This window comes from Nuphar pumila, chromosome 7, assembly GCF_984573655.1.
Source record: "Nuphar pumila chromosome 7, dmNupPumi1.hap1.1, whole genome shotgun sequence".
NCBI lineage: Eukaryota > Viridiplantae > Streptophyta > Magnoliopsida > Nymphaeales > Nymphaeaceae > Nuphar > Nuphar pumila.
This window is the reverse complement of record NC_143255.1, coordinates 53,408,033-53,423,835: the sequence shown is the minus strand read 5'-3', so window position 1 is coordinate 53,423,835 and position 15,803 is coordinate 53,408,033. Positions and strand designations below refer to the sequence as shown.

General features: G+C 38.3%; 1 protein-coding gene across 3 annotated transcripts in view; it reads left to right on the top strand.

Moving 5' to 3' along the window:
- The first annotated feature begins 2,111 nt into the window (after positions 1 to 2,111).
- LOC149832274 (glutamine--tRNA ligase-like) overlaps positions 2,112 to 15,803 on the top strand; it is a 51,428-nt gene continuing 37,736 nt past the window's right edge. Inside the window, exons 1-11 of one of the 3 annotated variants that reach the window (XM_090014412.1) lie at positions 2,112 to 2,303; positions 2,444 to 2,628; positions 4,137 to 4,187; positions 4,282 to 4,353; positions 4,645 to 4,744; positions 5,892 to 5,987; positions 12,051 to 12,112; positions 12,231 to 12,332; positions 12,422 to 12,517; positions 14,594 to 14,746; positions 14,830 to 14,885. In XM_090014412.1, coding sequence (XP_089870538.1) covers positions 2,497 to 2,628; positions 4,137 to 4,187; positions 4,282 to 4,353; positions 4,645 to 4,744; positions 5,892 to 5,987; positions 12,051 to 12,112; positions 12,231 to 12,332; positions 12,422 to 12,517; positions 14,594 to 14,746; positions 14,830 to 14,885 — 920 coding nt within the window. In that variant the 5' untranslated portion in view covers positions 2,112 to 2,303; positions 2,444 to 2,496. Of the gene's footprint in view, positions 2,629 to 4,136; positions 4,188 to 4,281; positions 4,354 to 4,644; positions 4,745 to 5,891; positions 5,988 to 12,050; positions 12,113 to 12,230; positions 12,333 to 12,421; positions 12,518 to 14,593; positions 14,747 to 14,829; positions 14,886 to 15,803 lie in introns of all 3 variants that reach the window. The other 2 variants (XM_090014414.1, XM_090014413.1) reach the window with 2 other exon arrangements.

Sequence of the window (15,803 nt, the reverse complement as noted above, 5' to 3'; positions counted from 1 at the left end):
ACTTTATCATATAAAATATAGGTAAAATATATTCTTATAAGCTAACTTCATTTCGTTATCTAAGGGTAAGGGTGTTCTGGCAATTTTTTTAACTAAAAAAAAGGGTAGAAGCATAACCTTATGACTTCAATGAGTTCTTTATTCTTTTGGCACCAAAACGTGCTCCCTCCTACTACACGTTGCCCCTCCATTTTCAAGTTACATTATCAACTATATCTTTAAAAACAATATCTTATAACCAACTCTGCAATAACTATTAAAATTTTGCTCTTACTCCATAAAGTGTTTATAAATAATAAATAAAAATATTTTTTTCTAAGCTAAAGGAAAAACCTACATCACCGACCATATATTGAGTGCGTGTGTGGGGGGTTGGGGTTGAACTCTCATAAAGTGTTCGTCCCTTTTAAGTAGGAGTGGCAAAACCTGACACGACCAGCCAACCTGACCTGCTTCTTGGGCGGGTTCGGGTTGGGCTTAAACTAACCCGTTTAATAAATGGGTTGACCTGCCTAACCCATTTATTAAATGAGTCGGGTTCGTGTTAGGGGTATGCCAACCTGCCAACCCGGCTGACCCATTTAATAAACAGGTTAGGCGGGAGGGTCGACCCGCCAACCCACCAATCTGACCCGCCCGCCAACCCGTTTACCCGACCCAACCCATTTATTAAACGGGTTGGCGGGTCATGTCGGGTTACCCGTTTAATAAACGGGTTGAGTTCGTGGGTCGGGTTCGTGTTTGCCACAGCCAACCTGTTTAATAAACGGGTCGGGTTCGGGTTGAGGTATGCTGACCCGCCAACCTGCCAGGTCGACCTGCCAACCCGATTACCAGTTTTAAGAGGGGGCCAGTACACTGAGTCCTCTTTTTTTAATAAGGGGGCAGACACTACGTGGCTCCCCCTAATTGTGCAGAACCCTTTGCAAGGTGTTCTGGCGGGAACACTGGATATGCTTTCCTATATACTGTCAGGGATGTGATTGATAGAACTCTTGAGGTCCTTCTGCCCTTTGGAGAGTCTACAAGCTTCCTCATTACAAAAACAGATTCACTTCCGGGGTTTGAAATGGTGATAGTCTCGTATCAGCTGGCAAACCACATCTGCACTTAGCTAAAAAAGTTATATATATATATATATATATATATATATATATATATATATATATATATATATATATATATATATATATATATATATAAAAGAAACAAAAACAGGTTAAAATAAAAAAGTCAATCGGATTAAATGAGTTTTAAGTAGATCCAAAACCAATACTATACAATTTGAAACCTATGGGAGTGGTGGTTTGTTTCACCCCCATCGAAACGACGGTGGACACAAACCCAAGGGAGGGATTCCTTTGAAACCCATTGTTTCATGAGAAAATAGGTGGGCCCCACGTGCTCTTTCAACCCCAGGCAGAAAAGAGTTCTACTTTTTTGTGAAAGAGTCCTTTTCCGCAGGCGTGAAACAAACGGCCATTGAGGGTTTTTCCCAGGGTTATTGAAAACACTATAAGAAGATGGAAACACCACGATTCCGAAACGTGTGGAAAACACCAAAAAATTTACAGGAAACATATTTTTCATACTGTGGGGATCACGTTTTCCACCACAAGAAAAACATGGTTCTCATATTTGAGAAACATGTTTTCCATGCATTTCCCAAACCTTTTTCTTTTGTGGGATACATGTTCTTTATGTTTGGTAAATTTTTTTCATTTTCTACAGTACAGTGGGATGGGTTTTGTGGTCATAAACGCTGGGTGAGATTGATAATCGTTTTACAGGATCCGCTCTCTTTTATTTGTTTTCAGGTTTTTTTCTCATTTTCTATTTTACATGCACCTGAAAAACCTCGTTTTTCCATTCCCGCCTCTCAAAACGCTATCGGTTTCCGTTCTCCTTATTGACAACCTTGGCCGGAGAAAAGTGAGATTTACCGTTGCCGAGAAAATTTGGATAACGAGGTTAGTGATTTGTGACTGACAGTCCAGGTTGGTATGGCCCACCAGATCCCAACTAATTTGCATCTCCATGGACCCCACCAACGGATAGATTCTTAGGAATCAAAGACCCCAAGATATTTATTTTAGACAAAAAAACCGAATACGTGGGGCTAGGGTTTTATACTCGACTCGCCTTCATCCAACCCAGGGGAAAAACCGCCTGCTGAATCAAAGCGTGTGTGAGCTCTCCGTCTCTCTCATGTCGTTTGGCTTGCAGAGCAAGCAGCCCATCTTCCTTTCCAGCAAATCTTAGAAACCCACTTGGTCAAAAATCCCCAACTTAGAGAGAAGAAGGTGACTCTATAAATCCCTCTCTTCTTTCGTCTCCCTCTTACCCATTGTTTGCATCTCGTCCTCTTCCTCTTCTTTTCTTCTTTGTCGTCGTCGTCGTCATCGCTTTTGTATTCTTTTGCTTTCTGGTGTCGGAATTCCAGAGAATTTTTCTTATTTGGGTGGTGGGGATTGGGGAATTAGGGCAACAGGAGGGATGGGCGGCAAGAAGGATGATGATGGGGAGCTGCTGCAGTCGTTCCTGAGGATCGGCTTGAATGACAAGACCGCGAAAAACACGCTCGCCAACACGAAGCTCTCCGTGAACCTGGTGGCCGTCATCGACGAGGTTCGATGGAATTCTTTTCGTGGTTCTTTTCTTGCTTTTTCCTTATTGTTCTTCTACGATTTGGATGTTGGAGTATGTGATGAGAATCGTAGAAAACTAAAGAAAGAGTCGAAAAAATTAGGGAGAATTCCAGTTTCGTGGCAATTATTAGTTAGTCCTTTGTTTGATAAGGTTAGCTTTTACTGATTGAATTGGCTATGTGGTCTTGATTTTGAATGGAAGTTTTGATTTTTTTTGGGTTCTTGGTTTGCTTTGTTCCCCTTTTGGAGTAGATTGAATCAAGTGGGATTTGCTTCTCTTATGTTGTTTTCATGTTATCACCCAATTTCATGGACACGATCTTTTCTTTAACTGTTCTGAGAGATTTATAGAGATTGAGCAATTTCGGCTAACTTCGAGTAAAAATGGTCGCAGAACAATTTACCACTTAATTTGAATATAGGATTTAGAGATTGCAATTTATAAAATACCACTTTTGCAATTTATGACGACTGAGAAGAATTAAACTTGGTGAAAAACTCTGATCTCAGTAATTATTTCAAAGATACTTTAAAGCTTATGTATTTTTATGAAACTTGTTTTAGCAAACATAATTACATGATTTTATATTACTTATTGCAATTCTATGTACTCAACTTTTTTCACTTTGAGATATTTATTTTGTTTTTTCTTTAATTTTTTGTTGTGGATCAAATTGAAGAAAGAGCATGACTGAAGATTTGAATTCTTTTTGTTGTTATTACCTTTTTCTTTTTTGCAGGGGGGTGGGGGAGGGAGAGCAGTTTAGGTATGCCTTTTACCTGTAAAACATAGATAGGCCAGGATATTGCGTCGGAATATCCTATCTTATCAAGTAACACGTTGCTATGAATGAGTGGTCGAATGCAAGCCCTCTTTACCTTGGAAACCTGCAACCCATGATCTAGCATTCCAAGTGTGCCAGGGACTTTTTTAGTATAAAAGATCCTTTTGCAACATATTGTATACTTGGTGGCCTGTGACCTGCAAGACACGAGAGACACCTGTTTGGACTGGATTAAAGTCTTAAACCAGGATAGGCTAATTCCGTTAAAAGTCTATATTAGTAGCTTTATTCAGAAGTAATATGGCTTTTCTTGTGCAGTTTGGTTTTCTTCCAAATCTTTGTTATAGATGGATGCTATTTTATTGATGAAGGTAATAAATGTGAACCTCATTGGCTTTATCAAACAAGGGTTGTAGCTGGATTAGTGTCCAATAACTCAACTTTCCTTTGCCAATTTTATGTTCCCTTTTTGTTTTCTGAAAGTATCAATTTTTTATGTCAAGAAAGTCATTCTAGATCATAAGGATGGTGGACTTTGTTACTTCTCCTTTACACTCACTTTGGTTAGATGTACCGACTTCTTTTCCTAAGATTAAATTTAAAACAAGAGAAAATGAGAGGGAGAACATTATACACCAAAAATATTCTTTCTTTTCTTGTTTGTTAGCTGGAAATGCCACTTTTAAAATGCTTTCTTTTGCAGGCAAATGTGGTTAATGGGTGTGACAAGTCTGTTGGGAATCTCTTGTACATGGTGTGTGCTCCTTTCGCTCACTGTTTTACAATGATTTTTTTTTCCATTTATCTTTTGTGCAAGATTGTGATGTTCCCTTTTCTTCCATAAACAGGTAGCGACTAAATTTCCGGCTAATGCACTTATTCATCGGCCCGTTTTGCTCAACTATATTGTTACATCAAAGGTAACATCTCATCAGGATGTTTTTTACACTGAAATGGGATTTCATGAGCATTTGAATGTAGGACCAAGCACAAGTAAAAGAAAGCTTCAGTGTGCATTCTTTAATTACAAATGTACTGATGTGTTATAAGTTAAGGGATTTGTTGTTGTGGCTTCCCTGTTACCATTTTGCTGGCATTCATCATAATTTTTTTGAAATAGTCATTTCAACTTGTTTATTACTTAGTTCTTCTGTACATTAATAAGAGTATGTTTCATTTTAATGGTTTCTATACTGATGCTGCTGCTGCAGATTAAAAAACAAGACCAACTAGAAGCAGCATTATTATTTCTTGAACGCAAGGGATCTGAAAAATTTGAAGTGAAAGATTTTGAAGAAGCTTGCGGTGTTGGTATGTTCCCTCATCAAGTTCTGAAATGCCTATTTGCTTTTATACCATTTGTTGCTACTGACATTTGTTTCTCCCATTAGCTGCATGATTGCTCCTCATATTTTTTCCTTTTGGAAACTTCATTTTTTTTCTTAATTCTTTTGTGTAAATGATATTTTATTTTAGATTTGTGTTAATTGAATTCATTTATGGAAATTAATTGTTGATTTTATTATGTCTTTAGATGTGTCAATAGTGCCAAATTTATTGTAAACTGTATACCCTTGTCAGTTCACGTGGAGCTCAAAATGATTTTATTCTGTCTTTAGATGTGTCAACAACATCCACTTTATTGCAAAGTATATACCTTTGTCAGTCCGTTTGGAGCCCATATGTTGAGCAAAAGGGCTTGTACAGTAAATCTACTTTTGGAAGTGGAGTGAAGATGACTGTTCTTAACATTTAGCATGTTAAACAGAGAGAAGCTATGTATGTCACACGGACTCTTCTAACAGGGCACTGCACCCGCACCCAGGTGGCTGCGACACTTGGACACAACTTCCTTTGTGTTAGGTGAAGTCAACGACACTGAGGTCCATTTCTATCCAAAAGTAGATTCAGTTAACCCTAATATATATATATATATATATATATATATATATATATATATATATATATATCCTTCCCACACCCAAGTTTTTTTAAAGTGCTGCACCCGCACCCACACCTATGTGACATAGGAGATAAGTTTCTATTTTGGCAGAAGACTTTAAATAAGTCGAGTGTGTTTTCTTGGGACCAAATCTGCAAGGATACACCTTCAGAATGGCTCCAAGCCCAGCTTGATTATCCAAAAAAAAATCTTTGGAAACAGGCAAAGCATTTTGCAACAGTCAATGGTTGCATGTGTTTTTGTGGGATTGGGAACAGGAGCTAGGTTTCTTTTTAATAAGAGAAATGTTGCATGCTGTCTTTTTTTTTTCTCTGATGTGGGGTTTGTTTCTTGGTGACCTATCGTTTACAATTTTTTTCCACACTTGTCCAGAATAATTTTAATGTTCAAATATTATTGTGCTTATTGCAGTTGCCATCTTTTCTTTTCTTTTTTTTTCTGTGTGTGTTGTGGGTTTAGTATCTTTATCATTGATGTAGTTTTTCCTGAAAACAGGAGTTGATGTGCCCATTGAAGAAATTATATCTACAGTCAATACGGTGTTGGAAGAGAATAAGACACAGATAATGGAGCTGCGGTATAAGATAAATGGTAATTTCATTTTCGATGACGTTCTCTCAAATCAGTCCTTATTACTTATTTTGTCAATGTAGCTCTTTTATGTCTGCAGTTTGTACTACTAGCCTCTATTTTTCAATCAGAATGGTATGCTGATTATGCCTGTATATGTGTTTTAATTTTGTCATATTTGCAATCTGTAATTAGATGATGTGTTCCAATCATATCAGGAAGGTGAAAGATTAATCAATTGGCCAAACTTGTTGGGATATGCCTTATGAAATAGGTGATTTGTCAACATATTGAAGGTGTTCTAATTTTGAAAGGAGGAATAACTTTAGATACACTGCTTCTACTCCATTTTGCAGCTTTGTTAAAGTGAGAGGAAATGGCAGGGAATCACCTAACCTATACCTTTTGTGTGTTTGAAATTTACTGTATAAGAAGAAAGGGGCCTTAAGCTTCATTGATTGTTGATTTTTGAGTTGATGACGTGTCAAATTCACTGTGCCCTCAACTTATCACTCTCTCACTGGACATGCACCACACAAGCCTCCTAGTTCCTCACCTGATTCCGCTAAGCACATTTCAGTGGCGCGTTGCTAGCTGCACACCCCAACTGGTGCCCTCTTCTTGCACACCATTGGAATCCCTGTGGCTCCCGTATTCCCCTCCACATGCGCACAACCCGAGATCCCCGGCATTCACTTTTCAGCGTGCAACAGAGCTCTGCCGCCTGCTGCCACCAGTACTCGGAGATAGGTCCCCATATTTCGGCCCAGCGATCTGCCCCGCACCTCTCATATGCGCCTCCCTAATTTGGGGTGTTTCAAAACTCAATAGGATTAATTGTAACGCCCCGAAATTTTAATCCAAAATTTGAAGATTTTTTTTAAACAACGTAAACAAGAAATAATGTAGGATTAAGCATTTCGAGACATTACGGTGGAGAGAAAACCCAACACATTTATTTCCTTCCATTTATCAAGGAATAATGACATCAGAGTTTTAAAAACATAAAATGAACTCAACTATCCCTGGAACAATAAATCCAAAAATCTCGATCCGATGCCTCATCCCGCAGCGGCTCATAAACCCTAGTCTTTACCTGAAAAATAGTAAATCGATTGGAATTAGACTACCACATCTAAGTAGGAAAACAGTAATTTTTCTTGCAGGTATATCATGTGTCAAGTATGTGATGTGGTTGTCGTGTGTGAATTTTCAGCGTATTAAGACTCACACAAAGAAGGCTATGTAACAACAGTAACAAACATATATCTAAGCAAGTAAGCAGATTATGCGACAACAATTAAAGCATTTTACGCAAAGATAACAATTAAGTAAGTAAGGCATTAAGCAATTAAAACATATTCTACAACAACAATAACAGTCATGCATAACATACATGTAGTAATCGCAATATGCATTTGATTATCTCATATCTACATATTGCAGGATGTCATTTTATCACAAGCTCAGAACATGCTGGGAGAATATAAACATGTCTCCCTAGTAACTCCTCTCACTGTGATACCTAACATGTTCTAATTGATGTTTATCTTTTCTTATCCCGCGGGTACACACGGGCCGAGACAACCATCACAGAAGAGAACGTTCGGGGGTATATTATTCCAAGTTGTTTTATTAACCCGAATATTCTAACTGTGACTGAAATCCCAAGGGAGCGGCCAGTGACCGAGAGAAACTCCTAAAGGCCAAAACCAAAACAGGATGCATCCCTAACTTCCTTCTACTACCACAACAGTAGAATTCCCAACCTTAGTCATTTTACCAAGGGTATAGAACAGTCCCAATCCTTTGTCATATTGATTGCATAACCCACTCAAAGTGCTTCAGTGCCTTTAAACAAGTCAAGCACGAATGCCCCGGTGCCTTTAAACCAGTCGGACAACAATGTTATATTTTCATTTTCATGTGGATTCACATCATAACTTCGATGGTCTATGCATGACCCTCAACACACTGGCTTGACATTCATATGTCCACAACAAACCGACCCATAGGTTCGGTTATCAGATCATCATTCATCATTATTATTATTTATTTATTCGTCAATAGCAAATTGCCACAACGTACCATTAGGTTTTGACTTGTAACATCTCAACACAGGGTGACATGTATTAAAAGCTCCGCCAAACAAACAAAGACACTGTTGGTGTCCTTTATTGAGCATGCAGTGAAATCTTAGAGATTTGGTAATACAACTAGATACTTTTCTCCACACATTCTCATTTGAACATTCCACAAGATAATACAGCTTAGTTGGCATTTGATACTTTCAGCAAGTATGTAGTGTTAGGCAATAGTACTTCCGAAGAATATACAACTTAACATGCATAAGAATATTGGAGAATAAACATCTTAATAGCCATTTTAACCTCCTAGATGATATACACTTAATGGGCATTGGAACATTTTAAGAAATATGCATTTAAACATACTAAATTATGCAGCTTAGTATATAAACTTGAATATCATTTTACTATGCAACTAAATATGCATTTGAGCATTAGTTTAATATATGACTTCATGTACCAGTGAATAACAACCTAATATGCAGTTAAGTTTGCATTGAATATCAGCTTGATATGCAGCTTTGTATGAAGTTGATCATACACTTACTCTGCAGTTACATAGGCATTGAGCATCTAACTAATATGCAACTTCATATGGAATCGAACATCAACCTATAGGCATCTAATTAGGAATTTGCATATCAACTGAATATGCAGGTAAATGTCAACTTGAATTTTAACTTAATATAAATCCAACTAGATTCTCATTTACACATGTTTCCGGGATTTTTCCCGCAACAAATTACGCATAACAGAAATTTCAAATACATGAGAATATTCCCTACGCACGCACACGGATCAGAAAGCCTCAACCAGGTATGTACATTCAGAGACATCAATTGTTTCAATCCATTTCAAATAAATTTAACGATCCCACACAATAAGCATGGTGATTCCTAATCCCTACACATGCTGTTATGAACCTATAGATTTCATTTATTAGAGATCACTGATATCACATACAGGGCTAATCAAACTAAATTTCAGAATTCATATGATGAGACAACAACATAGATTAACATTGATGACAAGAACGAACAACTTTCTGTCCAGTCCCATTAGCGGAAACAGTGATAACGTTTGATTGCCAAGTAGATTTTCCATTGATCGATAATCTAACTTATTTACATACTGTGAATCAAATTCAGTCACTTAGAGAAAACAAATACAGATGATTACGATGTTCAGTATCTCTATGTTCAGTCATCTAGAGAAAACAAATACAGATGATTCAAATATAGATGTTCATAAAAAACTAAGGAGCAATATGTTCGATTCTCATGAACGAATCAAGCCTGCGAAACTCACTACCTATTGATTACATCGCATTTTAGAAAAGATGATATAGTCGTGTAAACAAAAGGGACTGAATCAACATCTAGCAGAACAACGACCCCATAAAACTTTTCTTTCGTTTAACTGAAACAAACCCTATCGAAAATACAGACACTTAGCTGGCTTTACCAGAAGAAACCAAACACCTATCGATGTGGTTTCACATGCCGAAATTGCAGACCAATTCAAATAGGCCTACAAACACAGACGCATGCTATTGGTTTTCAAATGCAGAAATGAAAAGTTACATTCAGACACATTGATGTGAAGAAGATCATATATCAAGTAGCTGTTCCAAAAGGAGAAGAACACAGAATGCTGTGTATTAAATGCGGGAAGTACAATTCCTAGTAGCATGTAATAGATGTAACGTCACATATCAAGGTTAGATATGTTCAACCTATCGTATCCATTCTGTGAAATCACTAGCAATCGTATATATATAATTATAAGGACATACAATATCAATTTATAATCCTAATAAGCACTTCGATTTCCCATCCTAATACCTACTCTTCAAAACATATGAATCACATTTTTAACAAAGAACGACTGAGAGTAACGGTTCAATAATTGATGTCACTTGACAGGGTTAATCAGCCAAAATTTTCAGTACCAAAACCAAAATTAGACTAACACCATCCCATAACGTCCAAGCAAAAGATGCAGATCAGAGGTCCTAATATCAAATATAAAGCCCGATCATGCAGTTCCAGAGCTACAGTATGTATACATTACAAAATTTAAAGCATGCATACATGATCTTAACAAATTCCAGAAAATATACATAACCCCCACATCTAGAACATGTTCTCCAATGCCCCACCCGCAGGCCAGACCTTTCACTTCAATATTCCACATGCAAAATCTAAAGCAAAATAGGTAGGCCCACACATCTGCCGCCTGATTTTCAGCCGATCAGTGATACCCAAGATATTGACCGATTAGTTTCACAGAAATCACATTCTTTTGCATCTACACAAAAGCCCCTTTTTTTTTCGATTTGGGATTTCTTGGACTCCCACACACACACCAACACACTCAATACCCAAAAGAAAAATACACAGAACCCTACCTGTTCCGGCGCTCAGAGGTTGCAGTCACGGGTGGAGGGTCGCCGGCGACATCGGCAGCCGCCGATGGTCGGGGTTGTCGACAGGGATGGAAGCGAGCGAGAGAGAGAGAGACGAAAGGTTTGCCGGCGTGGGGTCTCCTTTGGCAAGCTGAGGAAGTCGAGGGAGTATGTGAGGGAAGGAGGAACAACAACAGCATTGCCGGCGGCTGGTGGCCGGAAAGGAAACGTGAGAGAGTTGAGGAAGACCGAGAGTGGGAGGGTTCGGCTAAATGGGAGAGGAAGGAGGCGAGATGTGGAAGGGTGCCACGAAAATCGAAAGGGGATCCGTTATCCTCCCCTTCACCCAGCGACTGCGCATCCCCCTTCCTCAGCTTCCTCACTTCCACGCTGTGTTAGGGTTAAAAAACGAACCCTAACACTCGTTTTTATCGGGTAGGCCTTTTGTTTTTTTTGACTTGGTTTTAACGTGCTGTCGGGTGCCTGTTTGGTTCGGCTGAACCCGAACCCGCCACAGCTGGGTCCATGCCCTGGGCATATCCGGATCCATCTGAGGATCCAGACCCACATCTAAATATTTAACTTATTAAATATTGAGTATAACACAAATTAAAAATGTTGTGGATCCAATTACATTATTATAAATATCTACTAACTTACTATGAATCCGGGGTCCATTGTGCTTGATACACTCTTTAAATAAATCTAGATCCAAGGATCCAAAGTTTTCATCGTACCATGACTTGGAACCATGGCTTTAAATTTAATATTTACGAGTCCAAGACAACTATTATGGACTTCAATCAACGAATCTCAGATCCAATTAGAAATTCTAATTGGATCCAAACCAATTTAAATCTTCTATGTCCAGGAATTTGTGGATCCAAAACCATAAATCCGATCACCTTGACTGAAAATTAATTATTAAATTTTCAAATTAAGGTTCGTGATTCGATATCTAATGATCGTATCAGATTATCGAAGATCCGAACAGGATATTTATGGATCTGACATTAAAGTTCCAAATAGGATATCCGAGGTCTAAATACAAATAAACAATTAAAACATTACAATATCCTTGTAACAACCTAAGGATGTAAATTTTAAGTCTATTTATCTGATAAAATTTACGGGTATTACATTAATCTTGATGAACCTGTTTGAAGTTTGGATGTATGCGTGTTGGTGAGGCATCAGGTTGAGATGTGGACTTGGAGTTAGAGTTTAGGAGACTGTTGCAGGTTGTTGCAGCCTAGGTTTCACGTTACTGTTTTCCACTCTTGGCCTATGTGAGGGGTAATGTTTCTAACTGTATTACTAATCTTCTGATTAAAGAGTGGATTTGAGAACACATTTTGTAAGGGTGGATGGGAACCATAAATTTGATTTTACCATATCTCGAGATGTGGTTATCCTTAAAGCGACAACAATGATGATGATCATCATAATCTTGCTATGTTTCTTAATTAACCTTCACACTATTATTTGATTGATGCTTTGTACATGTCTATAATGTTGAGCAATTTTTTGAACAGTTTCTTGGTTGTGTTAACTGTTAGCTGATTTTCTGTGTATGTGCTTACTTTTTAGTTGGGAATCTCTGTGGACAAGTTCGTGAGAGACACCCATGGGCTGATGCCAGAAATATCAAGGTAATGTGTTGCATGTGTCATTGATAGATTCAGGGGAGATCTGTTTTACTTTGTGAGTAATACTTGTTTCTCCATATTGATTTGGTATTCCCACTATTCTGCTGGCTTTACAACACAGAAAGTAATAGATGAAAAGATGTATGAATTACTTGGTGAAAAGACTGAGGCTGATGACGAAAAACCTTTGAAAAAGAAAAAGGAGAAGACTGTGAAAGTGGAGGTAGTCTTTTCATGATTTTATTTTTCACTCTTGCAAGTAGATGTGCTTGTGAAGACTAAATGCCACTGTTTTTGTTGCATTTCTTCAAGGACCAAGTTGCTGTTGCAGATGCTTCTCCAGTTCCTCCTCCTGAGGAAGAACTTAATCCTTTTCTCATCTTTCCACAGCCAGAGGAAAATGTGAAGGTAACACTGCATCCAGATTGCATCCTTTTAACTTTCTTTTTCTAGATTTCAGAGATATCATAGTTCATGTATATTTTCTTTTGTGCTGTCTAGTTTTGCTGTGTGTAAAAAATATGGATGCATTTGAGAAAATGTTTTTGCTAAACATGCTTTTATTGGTCAAGCTTCACTTGTCCTTTTGCTTGTTGAATGAGTATTTATTACAATGACATTGTCATTAAAAATCTGCTATAACTTATCTTTTCAAAGCATGAAATGAAATGTGCTAAAAAAGGCCAACAAGGTTACAAGGAGCCACCCAACAATAAAGCAAGATAAAAGATTATGAACTGGATGAGTATCAACATGATCATTATGAGGAAGAAGGGGAATCATTCTCATACTAAATCTGCCTTACCAATGACTTTTCATATCTCATGGGGTCATGGAATAAATCAAATTACAGTGATGGACTATGTCACAGGGATTCGGCTAGCAGGGTGCCGCACCCGCGTCGACGCGACTCGATGCGGGTGCGGATGCGGGTGCGGCACCGGGTGCGGTCAACTCGACCCTGGGTGAGTTGACCACACCCAGGGTCATTTTGGTTCATTTTTTTTTTTTTAAATTCCGGAACAAAAACACAAAAAGGATTAAGAAAAGTTTTGGTCCAACGAGTGATGTGCTTCTTATCCTTCTTTGTTATTGTTAGGTAGGTAGAAGGGAAGAAGAAATACCTGCAGAGAGGCGAACCACATCTCGTGGCGATGCGAGTCGAGGGGCTTTTGCAGGGGGTAGAAAGCTCTGGTCTTCTTCGATGTGGGATTTCCATTGCGGGTGCTTCTGCTGCTCATGATGGCTTTGAGGAGCCTCCATTTAACATCTGCTCCCTCTGTTAACCTGATTTTTCTTCTGAACGCACAGACGAAATGGGCAGAGAGAGAGAGAGAGAGAGAGAGAGAGAGAGAGGCGTCTACTGTTTCCTATCGGTCTAGGCTTGTCCTGCAGCGTGTATGCGATGAACCCGAAAAGTGTGTCGAGGGTTGAATTATTAAAAGACGAAGCTGTCGATTTAGCTTTCTTATCTTATTCATTTATTGTGCACACTGTTTGAAGCTTTTGAGTGTCAAGATTAGGGGTATCCACGGGTCAGGTTTACCCGGACCCGTACCAAGCCTTATAAGGTCAGGTATGGTGATAAATAAGAAGACCTGATTAAGATTCGGGTTCAGACCCGAAGATTCGATTAATCCCAGTATAGTTTGTGAAATTTTATGTCAGACCCAGACCCGACCTGTGTTTCGATTAAGACTCGCAATTTCTCAATGTAAATATGATAAAAAATAGTAGTTTATCCGGTATGGCCTGAGTCTGGTTCATGTAGTTTTTATCGAGTTTGAGTATGGTTTTTCTTATGATGAATCTTCCTGGACCCCCCCGCCCGCTGACCGCGCAGCGGGACCCACGCCGGAGGGAACCCCCGGACCCCCCTTTTATATATATATATTTACAATTTTGCCCCTGCCGCACCCCCGCACCCGGGTTTTTTGGAAGTGCCGAATCCCCGCACCCGCACCCATGTGACATAGGTGATGGACCTCTGCTTAAATATCCTTTTGTTTCTTTCATACTAGATGTATCTCTAATCACCATCTTGTAGATAGCCACATCCAAACATCTTTGGATGATGCTTAATTGTCTTTATACATATCTTCAGATAAAAAGGCTGCTTTAACATATGTCATTTTCACATGGTATGGTCGATCTATGTTCATCTGATCTTTTAGGATAACTTAATCTTTCATATATCATTCAGAGAACAGTCCTTCTTTTGCTGTGTTTTTTGCATCTGATAGAAGTTTCAGAACACCATTTCATGATATTGTTAACCATTTCAACTTGTCACTGTGAAATTCTAGGAGGCATCAGATATAATGATCTTGTAATTGCATTCTCTACTTTTCATTTTATTATCCATGAAGAGAAGGCTTCTTTACAACTCTTAACTGTTTTTTAGTTTAAGCTGCATTTTCTGCTGTTCTGATATTTTCTGAATTAGGTTTATATAAATTCTAATCTTTCTGGTGAGTTCATCAGGTACATACTGAAATCCATTTCAGCAATGGTACCATATGGAGGCCTTATAATACCAAGGAGAAACTCAATAAGCACTTGGAAAAGACATTGGGTAAAGTTTACACCCGCTTCCCTCCTGAACCAAATGGTTACCTCCATATAGGTCATGCAAAGGTAATTACCCATTCCATAGGAAAATAAGGCAACTTTTATGCTTGCTTACACTTGCTAACAAATCTTCTCACTAGCTATGACAGGCTATGTTTGTAAGCTTTGGTTTAGCAAAAGAAAGAAACGGGTGTTGTTATCTTAGGTAGGATTTTTCCACCCTCATATTCTGGTTGCAATGCTATTGTTTATCCCATGTTGCCAATGTAGTTCATGTTATCACCTATATATATGCTTAATTCAATCAATACTACCACCAAATTCTTGGGGTATATTCCCCTAGAAGATTGCATAATGTTACCTTATTTTTAGCTATTTTATTTGTGTACGTTATTGCTGGCTTTGGTGTTTCTAACTGTAGCTGTATGTAACAAAAAACAGTAAAATGGTTAAATAGAATTTGAGCTAGAAATAGAAATACATTTAAACGAAAATTACAAAAGAAACTAGTCGTCATCTCTTCTTATTTTCATATTTGTAATTATTAGATGCAAAACTATTGCATGTAAGTGTAAGGTTATGTTTGGATTCAGTCAAATATTGCAATAATTTGCAATATTAAGTCATATTATAGTAATTTTCCTCTCACCCATTTTTTGGCATGTTTGGATATGAAAAATCTGTGTCAATTATATTGCTAGTGGTATAATTTGAAAGAAGAAAACAGTTAGGTGATACCAAAATATTCTCGAGTTACAATATTATCTTGTCCCAAATGTGGAACCATTCTCGCTATTGTCCTTTAAAAGGAGGAAACTACCCTCCATCTTAGAATAGGAACACTCTACTCTCTCTCTGTCTACCCCCATCAAAATTGAATGCTTTCCTAAAATAAGGGTCTAGTTCCACAACCTATGTCACAGGGACTCTCCAACTAGGTGCCGCACCCACGTCGCACCCGCACCCGATGCGGTCAACCTGACACACCTAGGGTCATGTATGTCCAACTTTTGGACTATATATATATATATATATATATATATATAATTTTTTATATTTTTGCCTCACCCCCGCACCCGCACCCGCACCCGCACCCATGTGACATAGTCCACAACCCTTTTAC